Source organism: Pteronotus mesoamericanus, unplaced genomic scaffold (assembly GCF_021234165.1).
Source record: "Pteronotus mesoamericanus isolate MK-2021 breed Mesoamerican mustached bat unplaced genomic scaffold, CSHL_Meso_final contig_438, whole genome shotgun sequence".
NCBI lineage: Eukaryota > Metazoa > Chordata > Mammalia > Chiroptera > Mormoopidae > Pteronotus > Pteronotus mesoamericanus.
In genome coordinates this window covers 1,288,819-1,315,152 of record NW_026555165.1, presented here as the reverse complement: position 1 = coordinate 1,315,152, position 26,334 = coordinate 1,288,819, and the positions used below count along the sequence as shown (strand labels likewise).

The following is a 26,334-nucleotide window of genomic DNA, read 5'->3' as shown; positions in this document are numbered from 1 at the left end:
TTTGTACTATCATAGTAGGTTTCAATAGTTGGTAGAGCTAGGTCCCCTCATTCTTCTCTTTTAGACTTTTCTTTGGTATTCCTTCTCAACATTTAAAACATTTTGTGAAGTTTCAGTGCATATTTACTGCCTTTGGTAGCTCAATTGGTTAGAGTGTCTTCTGGATGCACCAAGGTTGCAGCTTTGATCTCCAGTCAGGGCACGTAAAGCAACCAAGACCAATAAATAAGTGGAAAAACAAATCAATGTTTCTCTCTCTAAAATCAACAAATACAATTTTAAAAAAAAATCCCAGGCTACAAGAGTAACGCATATTTATTTTAGAAAAAATTTAAAAAGAAAGATATATAATTCTACTACCTTTTTAAAAAATCACTTAGGCAGCACTCCGGTGTGAGCCATGTATTGCTCCCAGTGCTTGAAAGCCCTTTTGCGTTCCTAACAGCCGCCCGAACACATTTTTTTTCCAAGTAGAAAACCCCCAGTTTTACAGCAAAGGAGACTGACGTTACGCCAGTGTTACAGATGAAGACACTTGCCCAAGGGGCCCGGGCGGTCAGCAGAGCAAGGGCTTGAATCAGGGCACTGTGGCCCCAGGCGTCTATGCTGATCACCCAGGTGCCGCCACTCCACCATGCACAGTGGTTCATATTTTGGTGTATCTACTAACAATTTTTACAACCTGCAGTGCTCCTGCCCATACTTTGTATAACCTTTTCACGTACAGCTATGTCATGAAACATTTCCGCATACCATAAATCTTTCCCTCCTTGATTTTTAACACCTACTGAATAATTTGTCAGAGGCATGTGGATCAATGCATCTGAGACACAACCAATTTATTTTGGAATAATTAGTTTGCTTCCCATTTTTCCATGTAACAACACTCCTGAGATATGCGTTCTTACAGCCCAACCTTTCCACACATTGTTTTACTATAAATTCTAAAGCTGGAAATGCTGGCTCTATTATTCTATGCATTTCAAAGGTTTTTGATACATATTGCCAGTCACCTGGATAGGTGATTCCAGTTTGCAGCTCTATCTGCAATATAGGGACGTGCTCCACTTCACCCCGACTAAATCATTAAGTGAAAAAGAAATTAGCAATTTGGGATCGCTGGTAACTTTTGAATGGGATTGCATCAGAGATTTTTTGATTCCACCATTCTTTGTATACCATGGATGGAATACCGAAAAATGAAAATGAGCTTAGTGTACCCCAACTGGGAACTGGCTAAAGCAGCTGGCATCTCACACCAGGAAGGGAGGTCTTGATGTTTTGGCCAGACGGTGATGAAGGGAGGCTCCTGCCGCCCCTTCGCGGCGGCAGCGCGGCAGGAGTTCCTGTGTCCGGTCCTGCTTTCCCCACGTGCTCGGCTTTGCGTTCGGCCTGGGGTCAGCGTCAAAGCGGTCGGTCTTGGAGAAGGACACAGATCCGGGCTGGCGTCTTCGCCAGGACTGACTCGCCAACCGGCGATGCCGATGGAGGGGACGATCTTCCCCAGCCTCGGGGGCCCGATGTCTTCCCCGGCCCTTCTCCCGGCGAGCCCGTCGCCTACCCTGGAGCCTTCTCCTCGGCGTGCGGGCAAACGGACTCTTCGCGGTCCGGCCACTGGGCACCGGGGAAAGTTTCCGCCGGCCACTTTCAGAGGCGTACCCGCCGGAAGTGCCGGGCTGTGGCGGAAGTTGATGTTTTCTAGAAGTAGCGGCGCTTAGAGAAGTGGGGTCGGCAAAGATGATTCAGGCGATTTTGGTTTTCAACAACCACGGGAAACCGCGGCTGGTCCGCTTCTACCAGCGTTTCGTGAGTGCAGCCCAGCTTCGCCACGTCCCTTCCGGGCACCCGCGTCCTCTCCCTTCCCTTAGGCCCTGAGGGCGCGCGCGGCCACCGCCCGCTGGCCGCCTCGGGCTCCTGCACTTGGCGTGACCCTCACGCTCCTTCACCTCCGGCCCCGGACCAGTGTCAGGCCTTCTGTCCCCACGCCCCGCTGCTTCCGCCCTCCCTGACCGCTTCCTGGACCCCGGCGTTTCTGTGCCATTTTGTGACACTTCTCTTAGGGTCTCGGGGCCCTGCAAGTGGGGCGGGGGGAGGGAGGTACCTCATTGAAAAAAGGGAATGATTTAAGCCACTTTAATCTTGCTTAAACTCAGTCGCACGAGGAGGAGGAAATATGCAGCCTTTTAAAAGTTTTATTTGCTTTAGCCAGAGAGTCAGGATTACTTTTTCATTGAGTTGTTTTAAGCTAGCTTACATTTTATTAAATAATTATATCGAAGTAAAAATATTATCATTCGATAGGACTACTCAATCTGTATTTGTGTGTGTTTGTGTGAGATCTTCCCTGTTCTTCAAAGTGTTGAGACCATACAGTTCACCTTTCTAGCACGTATAATTTCAGTGATTTTTAGTAGAGCCACACAGTTATGCCACCGTCACCACAATCTTAGAAAATTGTCATTACCCGGAAAAGAAACTGCTACGTCATTAGCCATTATTCTGTATTTTCCCCTCAAGTCTCCCAGCTCTAGGCAACCACTAATCTACTTTCTGTCTCTCTTAAGTTTGCCTATTCTGGGCATTTCATGTAAATGCAATCATATAAGATGTGGTCTTTTATGACTGGCTTCTTTCACTTGTCACAATCTGTTTTCAGGGTTTTCCCATGCCATACCATGTATCAGTTTCTCAACCCTCTTTGTGGTATGGCCATACCACGTTTTGATTGTCCCTGTATCAGTTGCTGTTTCCACCTATGGCTCTTGTGAATGATGTTGCCAAGAACATTCACGTACGATACGTTTTTACATGGACATATGTTTTCCTTTCTCTTGGTTTCCTACCTAGGAGTAGAATTGCTGGGTCAAATGGTAACTTGACAGTGAACATTTTGAGGAACTGCCAAATTTTTTCAAAGTGGCTGAACCCTTTCACATTTTCTTTAGCAGCGTATGCCTTCCAGTTTCTCCACCTCCATAGTAACTTTCGTTATCTGGTTGATTAAGGATGTTTTAGTGGGTGTAAAGTGGATTTTCATTGTGGTTTTAATTTCCATTCCCCCAGTGACTGATGATGTTGACCAGCTTTTCCTGTCCTTACTCACCATTGGTAGATCTTTTTTGAAGAACATAGGATTTTTATAAAAACCGTATTAGCTCACGAGTGAAAATTACCTTGGAAAATGCAGAGTACTGAAAGATTTGAGGCATAAAAGGTAACCTGTCAGTTGTTTATAATTGAGGTCTAGAAACAATTAGTAGGTTATCCTTTCGATGAATTAGAAATTAGGTAGACTCACCATTTCATACCACTTCCCCACTGACTGCTGCCACTTCCCTCAGAGTCAGATAAAAGGCTTTAGTTTGAAAGATGTTTTTGTCGGTTTTAAAAAGTGCTGATGCTTTAGCACAGTTTTGTGTTTCCAAGTACACAGTTAATCCTTTAACTCCTGTCATCTCTGAGCCTCTTTAAATGGAAACCAGGAAAGTAGCAATTGATTTACTTGAACTCACAGGGGCCAGTGATTAGCAAGTTTTCGTTCATCCTTTCAGTAAATACTGAGAGCCACTGTGTACTCATGCTGAATCAAAGTTAGGAAAAATAATCTCTTCACAACATTTTCCCTGTTTTTACCTTTGTTTCTTTTAGATAACTATTTCAAGTTTAAATTCTGCAGGAAGAAAGGGATTAGCATTTCTTGAATCTACTTTCCACTTCTTAGGGCAAGTCCAGTCTAAAGGTTTTCCTAAGCGTTGCCACTCTAAGTGTGGTCCCCAGATCAGCAACATTTGTATCACCCAGAAGAAGCCTGTTGGAAACAGTCTCAGGACTTACCCAGACCTACTAAATCAGAATGTGCATTTTAGTAACACTCCCAGGCGACTTAGTGCACATTTGCTGAGATTTGAGAGCACTGGCCTGGAGCTCCCCATTGCTTCTGTAAATGACTTACTGTGAGCCTTTTATATATGTACAAATAGAAATCAAATGTGGGTCACCAGGAGACCCCATCACAGTTGAGCTTTCTCATCTGTAGTCAATGAAAAGAAAGTATTTGTAGCTCTGCAATTATTCAAAGGTCTTAATGTAAATAGAACTTTTTCTATCTTTCTCAGTAACACTTTTTTTGAAACGCATCATCTTAAATGTAATACCTGCTGGTGAATCACCAATAGAAAAATGGCAAGTTCAGTTTTTTTAAAAACATGTACGTGATTATATCTTGATCTCTTTAAGGTGTTAGACTTATTGACATTATTTACTCTGGAATAGATGTTTTCTAGGGAAAGACAACTATTCCAGGATCAGGCCTTCTAGTTATTCTTTCACCTTGCCTGAGAGTTTGTCAGTTCTCCTTTGGTTGGTAATTAACTGTAAAGAAATATCAGCTTACCTATCCAGACGGTAGTGCTTCGTGACCAGATATCTAGGTAAATATACCCTTTCTTAATTCCTATGACAGAGCCTTGTCCACTTTTTCAGATTCCCCTTTTGTTTTTTCTGTACTCCTCAGTTTTATCTCTTTGGAAACTGGTACCAAATGTTCAGATCATTCCCAGCTGGGAGGCACTTGTCTCCCTGTCCATTTCTGTCAATGGGATGTATTTTCAGATGTCCTCACTGATTCCACTTTTGTTTCTTTTATTCTGTAGCCAGAAGAAATTCAACAGCAGATCGTTCGGGAGACCTTCCATCTAGTTCTCAAACGGGATGACAATATCTGTAACTTCTTGGAGGGCGGAAGGTAAATGATCAAATGATCAGCTTCGGTTTGCTCCCCACATGTCCACTTTGGGGTGGACTCCGTCTTTACTGCTTCTTGGGGCAGCACTGCAGTGTTGGGTGGGCACCCTATGCAGCTGGAGCTGAGGGATCCAATTCCGTTTGGAAGCTGTTGAACAGTTGTGCTTCATGTGTTACCCGCTTAGAATGTGGTTCCTGGGAGGATGGGCTGAAGGAAAGGGGAGGTGAAGTGGCATTAGGCACCGTTGCCCGATGTGGTTGCATTGGCCTGGTTGGACTGGCCTGTTCTTTGGCCCATCCTCCCACTCTCCATTCGTCCCCTTCTCTTTTCCTGGGACACAGTTTCTCTTTGAGGTGTTTGAGATACAGGTATTTAAATATTTCCCATCTTCCACAGTTTGATTGGTGGCTCTGACTACAAACTGATTTATCGGCACTATGCTACCCTCTACTTTGTATTTTGTGTGGATTCATCAGAGAGTGAACTGGGGATCTTGGACCTCATCCAGGTATGTAGAGTCAGCTAATAGCAGCCACTCAAGAGAGTGAGCACTGGATTTTCGCGTAACCAGCCTGTGCAGATCCTTTTGTAAGTCTCTTGACTGACATTGGTAAAAGTTGCCAGGTGTCCACCAGAGGGTGCTACAAGAACGCTCCTTAGTGACCCTTACGCACTAAAGAGCTTGGATTCTTTGGTTTCTACCCAGCCCTCTTGCTGCCCTTGGTTTTCAGGTACTGTTCTGACGCCAGTTCCAATGTGTATGTTTTCCCTCTCCAGCCACCAAGCGATTAACTCAGTTCTCCGTGGACACTGACCAGGTGTCCCATAAACTTAACTTAATTCGGACACTGTCTGGAGATAGATACCAAACACAGGGTCAGATTATCTGTCCCTTGTGCTTCTCACGGACCAGCTGCAGATCAGAGGTTCCCATGACTGCTTCCCTGCGTTTGGTTAGTTTGCTGAAGTAGCTCCCAGGACTCTGTAGAGAAACATTGTCCTTCCGGGAGTACCAGCTTGTTGTGAAAGGATGTGACAACGGGCAGCCAGGTGGAAGAGCAGTGCAGATCAGGGGTGGGGAACAGGCACTGGGCGCATGTGCTCTCCAGGCTCCCCCCTCTCCCCGAATCTCCTGGGGCTCACTCACCTGGAAGCTCTGAACCCTGTCCTTTTGGGGTTTTGTGGAGGCTTCCTCACATAGGTATGGGTAATTAAATCATTAGCCATTGGTGACTGATTCCACCTCTAGCCCCTCTCCCATCCCGGGATGGGTGAGGGGGACACTGAAAGCTCCAACCCTCTAATCATATGGTTGGTTCCCCTGGGAACCAGCCCCCCCGGCCTTAGGTCTTCCCAAAGTCACCTTAGTGGAAACCAGTAATTTCCTTTTCTCTCAGCAGGAGCTGAGAGAGATGATCATCCAAACTATATTCCTGAAATACACTTAAATTGGAATAGGAAGCATTTTTATTTGACTATTTCGTGCATGTTGATTTATTTAGCATAAACTGTTGTTGAAGAAATAGTGCATTTATGTTGTTCAGAATTTAAAAAGTACACCGGAAGTATACAGTGGAAACTATCTTGTCTTCCCCAACCTGCCCCCTCCAGTCACCTCTTTTATTTTCCTAGAAGCAGCCAGTTTTAGTTTTAAAACCAGGAGCCAGGGACAGTCTTGTCTTAGTGGCGGAATCCACTGACGGTTATGTAAACAAGGTGTGTCTTACTGTTTATTTACTTCAATTTGAACAAATAATTGAAATGAGCAATAGAAAAGGATATGAAGAAATGACGTAGTAAAGGAAGAAGAGATAAGTTACCACTCTAAGATAAATAAGTAGGTACGTAGAAAACCTAAAAAGGAAAATGCAAAGAATGTCACAAGCAATGAATGATGTGAGCAGAATAGCAGGATACAAGATAAAGTCATCAAAGTTAAATTTTCTGTGAAAACAGCTAGAAAATTCATTTTTAAAGAAATTTCACTTATAGTGGGGCAAGGGATATTTAGTGTTTGGAAATTAGTATGGAATACTTCACATTGATTCCAATAAAATTGTAAAGTCATCAAGGAATCCCTGAAATAAATGAAGCTAATAAGCCTGCCCTTTTCAGGAAGAGTCAAGCAGAGATGGCGGTGGCAGTCAGCAGATTAAATGGGAAACCCGGGTATGATTCCACCAGAGATCTTGGTACAGGGAAGGTTGGTCAGGAAAAATGAATGGCGCGGAAATGCAGAAGTACGCTTTGGGGGAAAAGGGGGCAGGAGCCGGGTATGAGCTGTGTTATCCTTAAGAGTGTGTAATGTTTGCAGATGAAACTACCTACCTAGAAAACCCGAAACAACTGGAAAGCAATTAGAACTAATTCCAGAGTTCAGTAAGGGGGCTGGGTACATATTTAACACATAAAAATTAATAGCTTTCTTTTAGCACTAGTAGGTTAGAAAACAATATTTTAAAGGGGTCCATTCAGAAAGCAAAAATGTCCATAAGCTACCCAGGAATAAATGTAAAAAATGTGCGAAGTCTGTATGAAGAAAACTTTAAAACTCTATTGAAGATATGAAAAAAAGAGCAAAATAAATAAGTAAAACTTTTTTTTTTTGCCTGTTGAGAAAACTCATTAAAATGTCAACACTTCCAGATTATAAACTATTGAACACCCTGTCAGAATCCCAGTAAGATTGTTGTTCTATAAATTATATTTGTGTGTAAAACGTGTGTGTACAAAAAAATACACAAGACATGCCTGTATAGTTTCAAGCATGCCCGTACAATGGAACTGCCCCTCAGATTAGGAACAGCATGCTGGTCCTTTAAAGCGCCCGTACGGCCCCGTTCACTGCACCCCGCTCAGGGTTTTCAGTTACCGCTCTGCTTCTCATTCCAGTTCCACCATGAGAGTATATTCCCTCAGTGATGAGAGGCTGAGCACACTTAGCTGTGTGAGGAAAGGGTGGTAGGCCACTTTCCGAGGAAGGTTCCTCCCCAGATGAGCGGAACAAAGGGTCCGGGGTCACAGCCTGGCTTCAGTGTCCTGGAGAGTTCACAAGAGCCCTTTCTGGGGAGGTCCAAGATCAAGGTCATATGAGTGAATCCCAGGAAACAGAATAGTTTGACATTTATAAAAAATGACTGTTTTCTTTTTTCCTCAGCTTCCTTGAGATGTAATTGACATATAACATTGTGCAAGTTGAAGGTGTGCAGCCTGTTGATCTGACACAGGTGTAGGTGGCAGAATGATGACCACCACAGCATTATCTAACACCTCTTATCACCTCACGTAATCGCCTTTTGTGTGTGTGCGAGAATCACACTTTTCAGTAAATTGCAGTGTGACACCCATGCGAGCTAGGATGCTAGCTGTTCGGTGAATGAGGACCTGGCATTAGAACGAGAAGTCTGGCCTTGTTCAGACTGTGGCCGACACTGCGGGTGTGAGCACTGCCCCGCCCCTTCTCCCCCGCCCCCCTCACCATTCCTCTTGGGGTGGGGGGGGTGTGATCTTGCCACTTCAGACCGAGCGTTTCCATTTCCAGATACTTCTTCCTGTCACTCAGAGTCTTGTTGCTTTCCTCATCAACTGAGCTACATCCAGCTTCATCTTTATTCACCCTTAATGCCCATTCATTTTCTAAATTTGATGTTTTGGTCCTTGTTCTCAAAACTCAGTTGATCCCGTCTTTAATTAAGCAGGCTTGGGTTTGTCTCCTTGTTTCTCACCTCGGGGAAGCGAATTTCCTCCTGTTCAGCAAATTTCACCGGGTTTACCAGTACTGGGCTGTACCAGCTAAATGTGGCTGTCCGCTCTGCCAGAGCTCTAGCTTGCGGGGATGCCGTTGGAGCTGCCATTTCCAGCTCTGGTTTGGGGGACACCAGGCAGAGGTGAAGTGAGTCGTGAGTGTAGGCCTTGTGAGCACTGTGCACTGACCTCCCAGCCCGTTTCCCGCCACCCGGCTCCGGAGATGTGGCAGCTCGCCTTTTACTCTTCAGGCAGGACAGGATAAAATTGCCTTGGGAAATCTGACCAGTCTAGGAGAATGAAATAAAATGGCCCAACGGGGTAGAGGGGAGAATCCCCAACAAATAGCCATGATTGCAGAGCTTCCAATCAGCCTTTTAAAGAGTAAAAAACCAAGAATAATCTGGCCTCTCAGGAAAGCCTCTGACAAAGACTGAAATGAACAAACAGTAAAAATCAACTTAGAGGAAGTAGAGGCCATACAAAGAAAGGAAAGCAATAAGACAAACCCTTGTCTTTAAGCAACAGAGAAACAAGACAGACAAAAATGGGCTGTTAACAAGAAACACAAAATGATCTCTTAGAAATTAAAAACCAGGGAGGAAAATGGGAGGGAAAAGGTAAGAAAATAAGGAGGTCCAATAGCCCAATAAAAGCAGCTCTGACAGCAAAGTAGAGACCTGGGAAGGGAGGAAATCTCAACAAATAACGTGATCGTTTCCCCAGACTGAAAGACCTAGAGTCGCTGGGCCGGGAGGGCTCACGGGGCCGGCATGGTGGGCGAGTGAAGGCGAGCCCGTGTCTGTGCTGTCTTCACAGTGAGCTCGTCTGTCACGGGTCCGGGTGGACGGGGTTAAGAAGAGTGCAGTTAGGAAGTGTTTTTGGCCATTGTCTGTGCGTTTCTGCTCAGTATGTACCGAGGAGAGTTGCTGGGCCGTAGAGTATTAGTAACCATGTCAAAGAGTTCTTCGAAGTAGTTGTAAATAAAATTTCCACTTATATCAACTTACACACAGTCCACAGTGGAAACGAGTGTCCTGTCTGTAGGTGAATGGGTAGGTCTCAGTGTGAAGTGCCGTGCGGCAGTGAGTATGAACAGGTTTTGATGGTGTGAATAAACGTGGAGGAAGTCAAAACCAGGGCTCCGAGAAGGAGGCCAGATCAAAGGGGGTGGGGGGAGAGTGTGTGTGTCATGCCAACTGTGTAAAGTGTGAGTCGGGTAAGACTTGCCTGTGATCCTGGGAGCCGGGCACTTGCCTTTGGAGGCGGGGGTTTGGGGGGTGTGCGGGGGCCCCGAGGGAGCCGTAATAACCCATCTCAGTATCTGCATGCTGGTTACCATGTGTTCGTTCTGGAAATTCATTAAACAGTAAAGTGCACCTTTGTCATTTGTACGCCTTTCTGCTTAAATGTGATACTATGTGAGTTAAAATTGTAATCATGTTAATTAAGTTGGTTCATGGTAAGGTATTTGGAAATTAATGTTAATTGAAAGTAGCAGGACAAAACTATGTTAATACACTAATAGTTACACTTGTTATATGTGTGGAGTCTCTAGATACATAGTATTTCCCTTTATTATTATTTTATGTAAACTAGCGTCTTATAAAGGAAAGAAAACCACGTATGTCTGCTGTTTGTGTTGCTATACTAGAAGCATATTGCTGATTGCATTTATTTTTTTAAGATTTTATTTATTTTTAGAGAGAGGGGAAGGGAGGGAGAAAGAGAGGGGGAGAATGCACTGGGGACCAGGCCTGCCACCCAAGCATGGGCCCCGACCAGATATTGAACCGGTGACCTTTCACTTTGCAGGACGACACCCAACCCACAGAGCCACACTGGACAGGGGCTGATGGCATCCTTAAACCCTCTTGGTAGCTTAGCTCTCAGTGCTTCCAAGAGATGAATGGATGCTATAGAAACTGCAGGGGAGTCCAAAAGGCTGTATTTCTCCTGTGGTTCAGTCTTATTTCATACCTGTAACAGCTTTTAAAAAAAAAAAAAAAAAGCTTGCCCTGTTCTAGGTTGTCCTCCAAGTTGGATTTAGTAGGGTGACAACTAATGGCGGTAGGTTCTGTTTTGTTTGAGATTTACCATAAGGTAAACAGTATCATGCCTGCCTCTTGACTTTCAGGCATGATATTTGTGAAGATGTGAGTATTCCCTATTTCTCTTCTTTACCTATTTCTTTTTGTTTCCTAGGTTTTTGTGGAGACCCTGGATAAATGTTTCGAAAATGTTTGTGAATTGGATTTGATCTTCCATATGGATAAGGTACCTTCTCTCCCAAACCAGGGTTACTAGAAAATAGAGAGACTCGGGCATCTCGAGCCACCTCTACATCTTCAAGTTTGTTCTTCTCTTTTCTTACTCTGGGAAGATTCCCAGAACCTGTTTTAACTTAATAACTGAAAGGTGACAGATTTGGGAGTATCTCTGCTACGATCTGTTACCAGTTTACACACACAGAGACCCCTCTCCAGCCTGTGTCATGGTTCATCCTTTCAGACACGCATCCTGATGCATGGCAGTGGTGGCGCTGGAATGACCGGCTGGCAGGCCATCAGGGAGATGAATGGTTTTATGTTGACTGTAAATAGTTTCATGTTTCCCTGGCAGCAGTCCAGTGAGAGTGCCACTTTGAAATAATCACAACACTGAGGCTTTGACTTAGCTTGTAAAATGTCTATTTTTCGTTATGAGTAATGCGGTGACTAAGATATCAGTAACGTACTTTAGAGCCAGGTGATACTCTGCAGGGAGGCAGGCTGTCAGGCAGCACTGAGGTGGTTCAAAGTACATGTTCTTAAACAGGGCCTGTGTCCTTGTGTGCCAGATTAAACGTGGGAGATAGCAAGGGGTGGGAATGGCCACATTTTTTTACCCAGCTGGGCACATGCTGTGCCCACTGTTCTTTACAGGAGAAGGTTGGTGCGTCTTATGTTTGCTTGGTCATGATTTTTCTTTAACTGATTGCTGTTACTATGATCCATGGTGTTTGGAGGGAGATACTGATCTTTAGGAAACTACTCATTGCTAAGCTGGGATCCTTTAGTGTCTGTTTTCGTCCTGATGAGGTAGGTGTTTTTAGATCCCTCAGTGTTAGATACAGAGATACAAAGGTGGAAAAGACACATGCCCTACACTCAGGAAGCTCATTGTCCAGCTGGACAGATGGGTTGCGTGGCGATGTTTCTTGCTCCGGGAGGAAGCCGTGCTTTGGGAAGGTGCCCCGCGTTGCATGCAGCTGTCCGGTGGGCGTGGCAGTCTGTGAGGGGCCCGTTGGCAGCTTTTGGCTGAGAGCGTGGGATCCTTTATGTGGGAACGTGTTGGGCAGCACTGCCCGAGCACAGTGGCCTTGTGTGCTGAGCGTGTCACAACCTAGGCAGGGGTGGGCAGGCACCACAGGTGTGACGGCAGTCTGCAGTTAGCTCAGCGCCAGGCGAGGAGAGCCGGGGGGGCTATATGAATTCCCAGGCCCTGCCATCACCAGGGAGGGCAGGGGCCCCCGCGGAGGAGGGTTGGCACTGCTGGGCAGCGGCCGAGTGCCAGGACTGCCCTGGGTGCCTCGTGCTCCACGGGCCCGGGTGAAGTGGGTGGCTGATGTCCCTGTGGAGCCGACCGGCAGCTTAGGCTGAAGTGCCCGACACTTCAGAAACCCGTCTTTTCCACTCAGCTGCAGAATTGGAGGATTCTAAAGCATGACTATTATAAAAGGGCATGGAAAAATCTACAGAATTTGTCAATTTCTATTTCTAAAACCAGAATCCCAGGAGAATGTAGGTTTTCAGAATTCACGCACCTGAAGCAGCAGGAACCCAGGTTGTGTGAATGTGAGAGGTGAAGGCCGCCACAGATTTGGGACTGTGCACACCTCCGGCTAGACAGAGGGTCGCCAGCGGATGGTGGCGCATGGGGCAGGGCGCATGCGAGGGCCAGTCAGAGCCACGTCTGAAGAGGTGGGGGCGGTCAGACAGGGGGGCCTGGCCCTCTGCCCCGACTCAAGTGGACCCTTCAAGTGTCTCTTCAACCAAGTGGGTTTGGCACTTTCTCATTCTTAAAGCATTCTGGGTTCCTAATTCCCATGCCGTACCTTCTCCTGGTATTTTATCTACCTGGCCTTTTCTTGCCTCTTAAATAGTCCTTCTTCTTTTCCTTTTTTAGACATTCTCTTAGGAAATCTCCTACAATACTGTGACATCAGTTATCTGTCTGCTGGTGGTTCCTAAATTACCATCAAAATTCACTTCACTTCAGATTCAGTTATGTTTAGAACAGCCTCCAGCCTCTCCAGACTGACAATTCCAGCTCACCCTTCAAGGAAATTGGCCTTCATAAAACCTTGCCTGACATTCCTCTCGGTGCCCACAAACTGAAACAGCCGTACTTGTCTTGTCAGGCCCAGCCTGCCGCCCCCACACCCTCAGTTGCTGTTGCCATGCCTCTCGGGGTGGGCTCTGGGGCTCGTCCGCCTGATGCGGGGCTGGCACGGGCCCGTGCGGCTGCCAGGACCCTGGCTCTGCCGCTCGCTCGGGAGCTGCCCGTGGATGGGGTGTTGTGATGGCCGCCGTCTGTGTGGTGGGCGTGAGCTCCAGCTGGACAGAAGGTGCTTCGGCCAGGGCCTCTGCGGAGTGTGCCCTTCTTTCATTGGCCCCCCCATCCCACCCACCCCTCGGATGTTATTAAGGGAAGGATCGGACTGTCCTGGCCGCCACTGCTGTTCCAGGTGTCAGCACAGCGCCGGGCACACCCTGGTGCCTTGTTGCTGAATCCAGTTAGCCGTCCACTATCCTGGGTGCTGTCTGCATGAATCTTATCTGTTGGGGGAGACAGAACAAAATGAAGGGTGGGTGGTGAAGGAGGCGGGAGGAAATACAGTGGGCGAAGTGGGTAAGCAGGGCTTGGTGTTTTACAGGGGACTGGGGCGGTGGGGGGGGAGGGGGGCGTGGCGTGTCTCTGAGGAGGTGGCATTTCAGCACAAACCCGAGGGAAGTCAGAGGCACGGCTTGCTGGGGAAGGACATCCCGGGGGTAGGAGACAAGCAGAGCCCTGGAGGGCAGCGTGGCTGACCAGGAATGAGAAGGGTGGGAAGGAACAGCGGTGGGGTCAGGGTGGGGACAGGGGAAGGGACTGGGGAGGGCGTCGCCGTGGAAGAAATCCGTGAGAGCCCCGCGTCCAGGGCGGGGAGCTTGGCGAGCCTGGGGACGGACTGTCAGAAGTGTGGTGCTGTGTGCACGTTGTCTGCTCGTTGCCCTGGGTCCTTCCAGCCCACTGCACTGAGAGCACAGGAAGTCCTCTTTCCCTGGGCTTTATTGCCTAGCACGGTAAACAGTTTAAATCGCTCTGTGCTGCTCTGAGGCGGAGTCCGAGCCAGATGAGTTGATAGACAGTCTGCACATTACCCTCCAGCGTAGCCTGGGAACTACGTTAACTCCCGGAGTACCGGCGGGGAGGGCCGCGGGAGTAGGTGCTCAGCAGTGCCAATGGCCCAGCGTCTGCCTCCGCGTGCATTTATGGGCCTGAAAGCAGATGGATCTGTTAGCTTGGGGAAAACACACTACATTTATGTCTCTGCCATTGATAAATCCTGGTGACCATATCAGCCGGTGACCTCGAGAGTTAAGGTTCCCTTTCTGTAGAGAACTAGTTGCTGAGCCTGTTTCTGAAGTCAGCCAGGTCTGCACCACGAGACTCGAGGTGCCGTCAGCAGCTCATGGCAGAGGGATGCCCAGGGAAGGGAGTCACCTGGTCACAGCCCGGAGCCGAGTACTTCCTGGGTTTCCCCGTCACTGCACAACGGTGACCCTTTGGAGTCTTGGAATCCACACACCTGAACTTACCCATAGGTACCGTGTTAGTGGTGGCCGGGGAAACCTCCGGGAAGGACGAGGAGGCCCTGCTGACTGGGCCCAACCCCTGGGCTTTCAGGCTGTGGCCCCTTCTCCCAACCCAAGGGGGAGACGTAGTGCCTGCTGACTTTCGGTGCCCTCACCCTGGCCCATCCACGGGGGTGCAGGCGGGCACACGTCTGTGCTTCGTTCCGACCCAGTGAAGGCTTGTGCTTCCAGGGGCAGGCAGTGCCTCTCCACCTGCACAGCCCAGCCTGCCTCCTGCCCTTCCCAGACCTGTCAGTGATGGCCGTCCTGCGAGGCAGAAAATCTCCCCCTTCTGCTTCCACGTGGTCACCAGATGGCATTGGTGTTTTCCTCAGCATTTGCTCTGGTCCACCTTTCCCTTTTCTGTTCTGTTTTTCAACTCCCTTTACCCGAATCCAGGTAACTAACGAATCAACTTTAGGAAACTACAGCAGCTATGGCCAGTCTCTCCCCTACCTCCCTTGCCTGGTCTCATTTTCCGTAGGGAACATCTCTCCCGTTTCCCCTTCCATCTGCATCCCTCCCTTTGGCCTCCAGGATCTCTGGGTTGCAGACCCTCTGGGCCTCGGTCCTCCCTGCCCTGGGATGCAGACCTCTCAGAGGTCCTCTGCTTTCCACACCGACCACGCCAGCCCCCGCCTCTCCGCCTGTGTCTCTGCCCTTCCCCACCCTGGAATACCCCACCGTGCCCTGTCAGGCCTTCCCGCCTTCGGGGGGCCGCGCGCCTCTGCTCCCCAACGTGGCTGTCCCCCAGCCTGCTGGTCCCCTCGCTCGTGCTCTCAGCTCTTTGTCCTGTCCTGCCGGATGTGGGCCCTGGGAGCAACGTTGGCGTGGCGCACAGTGCTTGGCTGGTGATCGGGACAGCACAGGGCTGCCCAGCACAGTCAATTGGTTGGTTGTTGTCCAAACTATGTGTGGTTTTTAATTTTTTAAATTTGCATAGTCCTTTTCAGATACAGCTCTTCGTGGGCGTTTCTCCAAGCCGGGGTCTGACCAGCGCCTGACTGAGGGCAGGCCCCGCACGCGCTTGCCGGGTCCCGGGTCTGAGTGAGCGGCGAGGGCAGCCCCGAGCACCTCTTTGTCTCCTGTGGTTCATCAGTCCCTAGACTCCCTTTTTCTGTGATGTGTATTATTTTAACATATCAAATCAAGATCTGTCATACAGTTGGCATTTATAGTTTAATTGGCAGTGTTTTTATGACCAGTGGACTCTTGACTTTGATGAAGTCCACTAACCTCCACCACTCATGATGATTTTGCGGATTGCAGTTAATAATTGCTTAGCTCAATAAATGGTGATTTTTGTCTTTATTTTTACTTTTTTCTTACTTTTCCCCCCTCCTCTAAGTTCCCCCTGAAACCCACCCTTTACATGCCTCTATGATGACACCTCAGAAGGGGTCTTGGCTCCGTGGCCCCTTGTTTGAACTGTTCTGTGGCTTGCTCCCCGCCAGCAGTCGTTCTTCCTGAGAAGGAGGGCGAGCCTCACTCCTTCACCTGCTGTCCTCAAAGCCCTTCAGGATCCTGTGATTGAGGGACGTGTGTTAAGCAGGCAAATTCTTGGGAGTGTAGACAAAGACGTGTTTACAAAGACCTGGGAGACCTCCCCCGCCTGCCCCTTGTGCTCACCACCTGCTCTGCCCTCCCTTGCACTTTGTGCTGCAGCAGCGCTGAGCTATTTGTGTACCCTCTGTAGGAGGTTGCGGCTCTGAAGTTTCAGTCTAGCATGTGAAGGGCTAGCGAGGGCGGGACCCAGGGCCTTCCCAGGACCAGGGCTTTAGAGGGACTGGAGCCCTGGGGACCCAGACCGTCTCCTCGGAAACAGGCTTCTGGGTCCAGGCTCGGTGTTTGCTTGTTCTTCTTGATGGCCAAACAGTGTGCTTCACTTACCTGACTGCCTGCTGTTTGGTCAGATGGTGAAGAGGGGCAGAACGCCAGGGCGGCCCCAGGGCACAGGCCAGGCGGGGGTGGCAGTGGCTCCGCGCACGGTGCGGCTGGATGCAGTGGAGAGCTTCCGACTGTCCCCGCTGCTGCCCAGAGGCCGGGCAGCGTGGGGCAGTGTGAGCTCTCTGCACTGAGGGGAAGGGTCTGTTCTGTCTCTGGAGCCAAGGACTAACCCCCTGCTTTGGGAAGGACGTTGGTGAAGATTGTGACTGCTACATCAGCTAGTAGTTGTCAAGTGCTTAGGGGTCGGGCACATAATAGCTGAGTGCTTCAAATACAGTGTCTCACTTACGCTGCATCCTGTTCTGGCTTTGGAATAGGCACGTCAGGGAAGGACTCTAGTTCTGCCCATTTTACAGATGAAGGAACTGAGGTTTAGAGCCAGGATGTCTGTTTCTTCAAGGTCACACAACTAGCAAGTGGCAGGGACTGTATTCAGACTCTGGGCCCTACACTGCCACGCGGCCCTTAGCATCCTCTCCTTCTTGAGCATCCTCAGCGTGGAAGGAGGTGTGTATTTGGGCTGTGCTGTGTCAGCACATATGCAACCAGGTGAGCATAAAACTCAGGAGGACAGGACCTGGGTTCCTTCTCACCTGGTACAGTGTTAGCACCTGGGGCCAGGACTGCTGACGGAATGACTCGGGAGGCAGGCGGTGAAATAGCAGACCAGAAAGAGAAAGTCCTGCTGCAACATTTTTTACAAGTTTCTTCACAGAGAACTCTGACTCATAATAGGGATGCTTTTTTTTGAAGGGAGAATACTCTTCAATGAGTGCATTTTGCTGCGGTCAGCTCTACATATGCAAGGCCACGGGGTGCGCAATCCTCTTACAAAGTAAGAGTTACTGGCAGAGCCCAAAGAGTTAATGAGTTGCTGGGAAATGGGTCATTTCTTCCTCTGAACTTTTATATCATTGTGTCCTTGAGTCATGGTGCTTACCACAGTCTTCCTTTTATTAACAGCTAATTCTCCATGTTTTATGTTCCCTACTTGAGTCTAAGCCCTTTGAGGACAAGGTCCATGTCTTATCATCATTTCCTCCTTCCAGCCCTTAACATTCTGTGGGATGAAGGTAGACCTTGGTGCAGATCACATTCTCTCGGTGAAAACAAGGGAAAGCCTTGACCTTGACATGTGAGCCCTGGTCCAGTACGTCCCATGGGTTCACAGGTACCGATTTAGCTTATGCAGACTCAGCTCTGGCCATTCGGCAAAAAGAAAGAGAATAAAAAGTCTAAGTACAGAATGGTTCTGCCCACAATTCCCCTCAGCTAGAGTGTGCCCAGGGTGAGGCGGGGGCTGGGGCTGGCTCTCCGCTGCCTCCGCCCTGTCACGAGCGTCACACGGTGCCTGGAGTGATTTCAGCGCAGAAAGTTGCAATGCCGATCTTCAGTCTATGTGGTCCCTAAACAAATGGCTCACTTGGCCTAGTGCTCAGTGGGGAAGGAAATCGGTTTCATTGGTGGAGGAAAAATGAGCTGGGCTGGACTGCACAGGCCATACATGGGATTTTTCGCTGTGTCTAGTTTCCATCTTACTTGGTGACTTTGGAACTTGATCTCGCATAAAGTGAGATTCCACTAGATTCATTTGCCCTTCATTGAAAGAATGGACGATCATGTGAGAGTGAGTGAAGAAGGAAGGTCAAGAGCTAGGGACTGAGTCTTAAGAAGATATCTGGAGAGAGCTGTAAATACCCAGCCTAGAGACCAAGGAAGGTCATAAAAGTGGTTCAGGAGACAGCAAGAGCAAGAACAAGAGAAAGCATGGAGCGGCACCCAGCACGCTGCTTTCCCTGCGGTAGCGGGGCTGCTTGGGGCCAGACAGCCTTGGGTGCTCCAGTTCGAGGCGTCTCAGCCCAGAGCAGGTGCGTTCTTCAGAGTTAACAACGAGGGGTGAAGGAGAGGCTCGGTTATGTTCAGAAGGTTCTGTTTCAGCAGTTGGAGCGTGCATGACACCTGTGACAGTTTTCGTTAACACAGTGTAATGGTGACTGGGTGACTCTTGGGTGCATTGCCTTGTCTCCGTGGCTGGGAAGTCAGTTGCTCTGGGGACTGGGCATGTCCGGTGCTGCTCCGTGTTCCCTATGGTCCTTGGCAGTTAGACCTGCGAAGACACTCAGCTGACAGATGTGGGATCTAATTACTGTGTGTTCATTTGTGGACAAGGGAGATAAAAGGCAAGGCATGGGGACAGGCCGTCCTCAGCAAGTCCTAAAACACTGATAAAACAGGGGACTTTGGAACGAAAGTGGGTGTAAGAGACAAAGCCTATTATGTGTTAGGTTTCTGGAGGGCGTTTTTATGTCCTCTTCCCCTTTCATGTTTTTTCTAAAATGGACCATAGAGGAAGTAGAGACTGGCTCTGGGCTGAGAGGTTTCGGTTTTGTCTTCCCCTGGTGCTGCTCAGTCCTCTCCAAGTGTCCCCTGTATCTTCTGGCTTGTTAGTCACCACACCCAGGGACCAGGAGGTGCTGCCCCACCAAGAACTCCTGCTCCTCATTCTCGGGAGCCCTTGCCTAGGAGTTAATGAAACTAGCCTAATAAGGAGTGGAAATAGTTGTCCACACTTAGCTTTATATACAGTAGACTCGATATTTTATTAGCAATTTCCAGTTGTGTTTTAAAACTAGAGTGTAGCAATGCGGCGTCCTCATGTTTCAGTACAAGCCATGTGCTCCTGCTCTTTTGGATTTGGTCCACTTTACTGTCTCCTGTGCGGCGACAGCTTTAAGAAAGACAAGGAGAGTGTGCATCGGCAGGGTTTGTGGCACAGCGGGCGCGCGTCTTCCAGTGAAAAATGCCTGGAGAGGGATTGACCGAGTCTGGAGGTTTCTGAGGAGGTGCGGGTCTCGGGCTCGGGTGTGTGTTAACGTGCGTGGCTGCCCTCCCTGCCTGTGGAGTTCTGCCAGGTGAGTTCCTGCCGCCCCAGGAATGAAGAGCATTTTCCTGCAGAAACCCCGTTATTCTGGTACTTAGCTGTTGCTACAGGGGTGCTCTGTGGTTCCACGTTCTCAGTCGCATCGTGGCCCTAAGTCAGTCTTTGTGAGCCGCTAGCATGAGAAGCTTATTATACCTGTAGAAAAATACATTGTGAGTTCAGTACTTACAGACTTTAAGTGCATGGCCAGTTTAAGGTTGGGGAACTCTGTTTTCACTAGAGGAAAAGAAACGTCTGTTACCTTCTGGCTCCAAATCATTTTGCTTCCAGTGATGGTCTCTGTTGACCTGGGCTTGGACTCGGCGCTTTGTGACTGTGAGAAACATAGAGGAGGGGCGTTGTGAGGCTCCTGGGATTCTGTGGATGAAGTGACTCGCGTCCATCCCAGCAGCGCCAGGGCTGTGTCTGTAAGGAGCACCTCTGTCCTTGAGGCGACGCTTGTCTGTTCCTTCTTAGACGCTGTCCATGCTGACACGAAACTAGCAAGCTCATTGTCACTCACCTTTACCTGCAGAGGTGGACTCTGTCCCAGGCAGTAGCGCGTTGCTCAGTGACGGGACGGGAAGCCAGGCCCTTCCATCCACTCAGCCAGCGATGTTGAAGTGCTGCTGTTACCCAGCCCGGCGCCCGGCACCTGGGGCTGAGACGAGCGCGCATGGGACCTGCCCTCAGAGAAAGGCATGGTCGGGGAGAAGGGACAGACACACACCCGGGAGGGCAGTGCCATGCGGGGCGCGCCCGAGCGGACACGCGCACTGGGCACAGAAGCGTCCCTGGGAAGGTGGCTATCGTCTCAGCCTGTCCTGAGCCTTTCTTGAGTTCACTTGGCCTAAGCCTTGGGTACTCAGCACCTCAAATCCTGGAAGAATGTCCCCGATTTTCACAGACCTGCTTCGCAGGATCCCCGTGAAGAGTGGTAGGAGGTAGAGAGGGTTAGCATTAGTGATGGCAGCAGAGTCGGCTGCACTGGGGGCCCTTGTTCCAGTTTGGAGAACTTCCTTTCCATCAGGAAGTCGCAGCAGGTTTGACAGGCAGGGAGCTCCCTGCTATGCCGCCCAGGGTGCCCGTGCCCTTTTGGTGCATGCCCACAGTGGAACTGCTGGCCAGGCCCGGTTGGCACAGAGCCTCGGGTTCAAGCTCCTCAGAACAGGAGAGGCACACCCACCAGGAGCCCCGGAGCTGCAGCCAAGCACTGTCAAATCCTAGGTGGGTGCCAGACCCGCTCTCCCAGTCCATCTGTTAGTAATCTAGGTCACGGGAAGACTTCCTGGGGGAGCCCAGGGCACAAACTCACAGGTCCCCCTCCTGGTCAGGGTATTCACATGGCCTCCGGGGCGGGGGCGGTGCTCAAACACTTACCTTCCATGGACAGGAAAGGGGAGTGGGGCCCAACGGGATGCCCAGTTGGTCCCCTTACAGAAGCAAGGAGCTTTGGGGGAGGGAGGGCAATGGGACAGCTTCCTGGAGGAGAAATGTGAAGGAAGGCAGATGTCCAGCTGTGGGGGGAGGGGAGAAGGGAGGCTTCATCGTGGGTGAGATTGCCTTCAGAGGAATAGGCACTTTGATTTTGGTAATTACTGCAATGTGTTGACTGTTTAAAAGAAAATTTTTTAACAGGACAGGATTATAAACTCCAACTTTCAAGTATGGCCCTAAATTTATGTATCTTGGTCTTGTAAAACATCAGTTTCCACCTAGCACTTTCCCTGTTGACATTTCTGACTCATCACTCAAAGTATTTTCTCTGTTGCCTTCTTCTTACATCAAGATAAACTGTTGGTTTATTGGGGTCATTGTAATCTTTCTGTTCAGATGAGAGACTTCCCGGTTGGGACGACTCCTGGATCGAAGTGCCGGTGCACTTGACAGAAGTAGCAGCGCTTGTGTTCTCTGAACAGACGCTTGTGACTGGATTTTGCTGGTGTCATTATTTTAGGTGGTTGCTGAAATAGCAGAACGCGTGGATGATTACTCCTCGGTCATTCGTGTCCATTAAGAACGCCCTGTGTCAGGCTGGCCCGAGGCTCTTGAGGAGCTTGTCCCGCTCTGCGATCTGTTGGCGTGGTTTTGGGGCTGCCTTCCCAGAGCAGGTTTCAGGCGTCCTTCCCTGCCTCCCTCTGTCACGTTGGCCTCGGGGCCCGTGGAGCGCGAGCCCACGCCTCCCTTGGCGTCCTCAAGATCCTGCCGTCTGTCGCCGCCTGTTAAACAGAATGATTCTTTGTTCGGTTATTACCCTCCGTTTGTTAGGCGCTGTTTCAGTGTTGGGGCTGACCTGCCTCCGCCACACCTGGGCTTGGCAGCCTCCAGCTTCCTGAAGCCCCTCTGCCTCCCCTCACAGAGCGAGGCCCGTCCATGGTCAGTGGGAGAGGAAGCTGTGCTCCCCGAAGGCCTGGTGGTGCTGGCTGTACTGGCATTGTAATCACGTAACGTACTTAAAAATATACAGGAAACCATGTGTGAGAAGAGAATTGATCTAGGAAAACAAAGGTGAATGCTTTGGAAAGGCCAGTTACCTAAAAAAGGAAATAAAGTTCAGTTAGATTTGGGCAAGGTAACAGAGGAGGAGGGGAGGAGGGCTCCAGGAGGCCTGGAAGGACCGGTTCTGAGCTGGCCGCCACACTGAAGTCTGCGCTCTCCCTCTGCTTCAGGGAGACTGGAGGGCGTAGAGGATGGATGATGGGTGGATTTTATGCAAGAAAAACGGCACAGAAGTCTAGTCAGTGGAAAAGGTCCTGTTGGCCCTTAAAAAAAGTTGGTGGTTCTCAAAGTATTGTTTTTAGCAAATGCTTGCAGGCTTGGGCACGGGGGCGGTGGGGGCGGGAGGTCACAATAAAGTCATAATGCCTGTTTCTTTATGACATGAGTTGGCGGTTTTGAGTGACAGCGATCGGCTCTCAAAGTCATTGCGGATGGGGAACCAGTGTGGTTCTTCTTCCTGCTGCCCGCTTCTTCTCCCCTTGTCTTCCTCACTTCCGCAGCTGTTACTTTTCTTCAGTGTCGAGGCACAGCACTGACGTCCTCTTGTCATTCCAGTCCCGTTTAGTCCTGGTCCTACCAGTACGTAGACACGGCGCCCGCCGCTGGCCTTCCTGCGGTCCGTTTTCCGGTCACACCCTGGCCGCCCTGCTGCGCCCTGTAAGCTCCTCCAGAGAGGCTCGTGGGTGCGCGTATTTTTCCTTCTTGCACTTTGCACTTGGAGTACATTTTGAACAGCATCTAAAAATTAAGACTTCACGATGCAGCGTTCAAATCAGCAGCCTTAGCTGGTGTTTCCGACCCCCCGCTCGTCCTGCAGCCGGCCTGCCACAGCGTCCCGGCAAGGCCGCCCCGCTCCCGTCCGTCTCTGCGGCGAGGGCCGCGCTGCTCAGGCTCACGAGAAGCCTTTCGGCCGCTCGGCGTGCCTGCCCAGGCCTCGGGGGTGAAGCCTGTCTCAGAGAGCTTCCTCACAGACCGGGGTGAGGGATGAGCGGAGTGGGGGACACACCAGGATTTCATGGAAGGGGGGGGAGCCCCAGATTCTGCAGTCAGGCAGCCCTAGATTCTGTGCTCAGTTCTGTTATTAATATATGTGAAGTTGAGATAGTTCATGTATCAGTTTCCTCATCTATAAAATGAAGATTACATTACATATCTCAGGTGTAATGTTACAAAATTAAAATAAGTTATATATAAGGTACTGAGCACATAATAGATGCTCAACAAGGACGACGTCCCATCCCCATGAAGAAGGGGTTTGTTAAACAAAAAGATTAATATTAGGAGTATTGATACAGAGACCTACTTTTTAAAATTAGGGTAAAATTTACATAACAAAGTTTACGGTCTTTGTTTTTAAGTGGGCAGTTTAGTAGTGTTAAGTACGCCCATGTTTTTGTGTGTCCCACCTCCAGATCTCCTCTCACCTTGCAGAACTGGAGCTGTGCACCCCTTAAGCAGCAGCCCCCATTCCCTCAGCCCTTGGCCACCACCGTTCTACTTTCCGCCCCCATGATTTTGACTGCTAGGTGCCTCCTAGAGGGGCAGTCAGACCCAGTTTGTCCTTTTACATCCGGCTTGTTTCGCTCAGCACAATGTCTTTAGGGTTCATCCCAGTTGTGGCAGGTGTTGGAACGCTCCTCCGTTTGAAGGCTGAGTAGCAGTCCATTGTGTGCATGCACTGCATTGTGTTTCTCCACTCGTCTGTCACTGAGTGATCATACTGTAGTGACTGTTCCCAGTATTTGTTTAGAATGCAGCGTGCGCCAGGCACCAGTCATCTTGCCCAGTCTTTGCCACCACCCCTGAAGGGAGCCGAAGCATCGGAAGGGTTAATGTGCCCAAGCTCATGAGCATTATCGTAGCAGAGCTGAAACTGAACCTAGCAGAGCTGAAACTGAACCGGGTCGGTCTGCCCTCAGAGCCTGTGTTCTCAGCCACCACCTCGCTGCCTTGGGGGTAGCCAGGCACCTCCACCACGGCTCGTGGCAGACATCCCTGGGATATGAGGGAGCGCCGGGGAAGCCCCCGCGGCCCCCTTGACGGGGTGAGCCGGGGGCCTCGGTGCCTGCTGTGGGTCAGCAGCCGGGGTCGGGCCCGGCTGCCCTGCTGCGGGAGGGCCTGCGAGTTTCCGCTGGGGCCACGCTGGCTGCTGCAGAGGGCGCTAACCCTTGTTTCTTTTGCTCCCCCGTCAGGTCCACTACATCCTACAGGAAGTGGTGATGGGGGGGATGGTGCTGGAGACGAACATGAATGAAATCGTGGCTCAGATTGAAGCTCAGAACAGGCTGGAGAAGTCGGAGGTGAGTGCACGGCTGTCCTGGGCCCTGCCTGGATTGGGAGCACTTGGGCAGGCAGGGGAGTGGGCGCCTGCATTGGTTTGTGCTGCTGCAGCCTTAGGAAAGTCTTACACTCGCCTTCCTTCTTCCTTGGGCCCATCAGAGCTTATTGGTTTAAGGGCCAGGTCAAATGAGGCCAACAGGGTACATGGGGAAGCCAGCTGGCGGGGAAGGCAAGCAGCTTCGCGAGTAGGGGGTTATGGCCCGTGTTTGTCGCTTGTAATTCTTCCTCTCAAAGCCAGACATTCCTGGGGGAGAGGGGGGCCGGCGTCCCCTCCTCTGATTCCAGTGTGGTTTCCTAGTTTGTGTGCTAGATGACTCTGCTCTCAGCAGCCATTGCTCGCGCTGTCTTTCAGACCTCAGAGTCACCGGTTTCCTTATTTCCAGTTAGCCTTATAAAAAGCTGCAGTGGAGTTTGGCCTCGGTCTGAAAATAATACACCCCAGTCCACCCGCACATCGTGCAGATGCTCGCAGTAAATCTGTCCCGGCCTCCGTGGTCCCTCCATGGCCTGCATCAGCCTTATGAGGGAGTGAGGTTACAGGGGTCCACTGTCGCACGCAGCGGAAATCGCAGACCAAACGACCGCTTCGGTTTCCCAAGGGTCCTAAAAAGATTCCTTGCTTTGTGTAACGGAACTTGATGTTGTGAAACCAGGAATTCCTCTTTCTGTAAGGACTGGTAATCCTGCTGAAGAAGCTTTTCCAGACCACAGCTATTGTGGCAACTATAGTTCTTCTAGAAATGCAGGCTGGGAAGCTTCCTGGAATAGTAAGTGAGTCAGAGGCAAGGGGGTTGGAAACCAGAAGGAATGGAGACTTGCTGGGCGAGGGTGGGGTCGGAGTTGGGCTCCAGAAGGTAGGCGATGAGGAGCAAGTGGCTTTGAGAGTCCCTGTCAGCTTCTCCCCTTGTCTGCACCGGGCGAGAGCCTGAGGGGTACATGCTGACCGTAGACGCCAGGACTGTCAGTGTTTGCTCCCTGACCTGTGGGCCTGTGGGCCACGCCACCTCCTGCTGGCCCTTCCTCCCACTGTGTTGTCACATGGCATCCTGAGAGCCCGTCCTTTTCCACGCCACACCCACCGCACATCTTTAGTCAGTTGGCAAGCAGGCCCCTAAGCCGTGACATTCGTTTTCCTTTTAGAAATTGCCCCATGACTGCACTTGTTTATGAGTCCTCAGTCCCTTGAGGAAAGGGTTTTATTTTGTTTTGTAACCTGATGAGCGCCCTTAGAATATTTCCACAAGCATTTATTGAGCGCTGACCATGGGCCAGGTCCTGTGACGTGCTGGGGCTATAAAACTGCAGCAGCCACATGCCCCTTCAGGAGCCCAGGGTCTGGATCCCTATATCTGAGCTCCCCTCCTTCGTCCGCCCTCCTCTCCCGAAGGTTGTTTGGTTGGCTCCCTTTGAGGGACAGGAGGGAAGGGTGAAACTTGTGCTGTGTGAGCTCAGGTTGGATGTCTTCCAGTCCTCCTTCCCTGGTTTTTCCTGCACATTAAGTAGACGACACCAAGGATCTGTCTCATGCCTACCTCCCGTCTCTCCACAGGGCGGCCTCTCAGCAGCCCCTGCCCGGGCCGTGTCTGCCGTGAAAAACATCAACCTGCCGGAGATTCCTCGGAACATCAACATTGGAGATCTCAACATCAAAGTCCCCAATCTGTCCCAGTTTGTCTGAGGGCTGAAGCTGGGCTGAACTGGAGTCCTGGAAAAAGGCCAAGCCAGTCCCACAACAGAACCCACTCTGAGCCGCAGGGGAGAAGCCTCGGGCCGGACCTGCGCTGTCCTGGAGCGGGGAGGGGAGTCCTGTCACTGCCGGCGAGTGCCCCATTCTCACGTGTGCAGCCCTGCCTGCCTCTGCCTGCAGATGTGAGGGGGCCTGGCTCCCCAAGGGGGTGTCAGTGCGCCCAAGCAGCTCCCCCGCTCTCCCGCCCGCATGCCGTCACTCCTGGGATTGGGGGCCGAATGGAGAGGCCCACCTGCTTCCTAGGACCCCCACTAAGACCTTGTACAGCTAGAGCCTTCTGCCTTCGCACCACGAGGTGTCTCGAGTCCTGTCGCATTTCTTTTTCTGGGGAGGCGCCTTAGCTGGGAAAGGCTTGAGCCTTCAGACCCAGGATGCGGTGAGGGGCAGACGAGGTCAGGGCCCTAAGAGAACTAGGGTGGCCTGCTGGGTCGCCACCCCCAGAATCCCCCCCCGTGTAGCCAGACTTCCTGCTTACCGCCGCATGCAGGACACGCCTCCCCACTGCTGTGGGCTG

The 26,334-nt window shown here is 50.4% G+C and overlaps 1 protein-coding gene and 1 non-coding gene across 2 annotated transcripts; both read left to right on the top strand.

Moving 5' to 3' along the window:
• Positions 1-1,670: 1,670 nt before the first annotated feature.
• On the top strand, positions 1,671-26,314 carry AP3S2 (adaptor related protein complex 3 subunit sigma 2). Its single transcript, XM_054577596.1, has 6 exons — positions 1,671-1,806; positions 4,653-4,744; positions 5,141-5,252; positions 10,694-10,765; positions 23,926-24,033; positions 25,623-26,314. Exons 1-6 carry the CDS (start codon positions 1,738-1,740, stop codon positions 25,749-25,751), a joined length of 582 nt encoding a protein of 193 aa, XP_054433571.1. The 5' UTR covers positions 1,671-1,737; the 3' UTR covers positions 25,752-26,314.
• LOC129073926 (small nucleolar RNA SNORA14) lies at positions 10,345-10,479 on the top strand. Its single transcript, XR_008529479.1, has one exon. It is a non-coding gene; the product is annotated as a small nucleolar RNA SNORA14 (small nucleolar RNA).
• Positions 26,315-26,334: the final 20 nt, after the last annotated feature.

What these genes read in the sequence shown, in the direction of transcription:
- AP3S2 (XM_054577596.1), top strand. Translation starts at nt 1,738, where the DNA reads ATGATTCAGGCGATTTTGGTTTTCAACAACCACGGGAAACCGCGGCTG. An exon ending in AACTTCTTGGAGGGCGGAAG is followed by an intron (nt 4,745 to 5,140) that starts GTAAATGATCAA and finishes CATCTTCCACAG; the next exon opens with TTTGATTGGTGGCTCTGACT. An exon ending in GGATCTTGGACCTCATCCAG is followed by an intron (nt 5,253 to 10,693) that starts GTATGTAGAGTC and finishes TTTGTTTCCTAG; the next exon opens with GTTTTTGTGGAGACCCTGGA.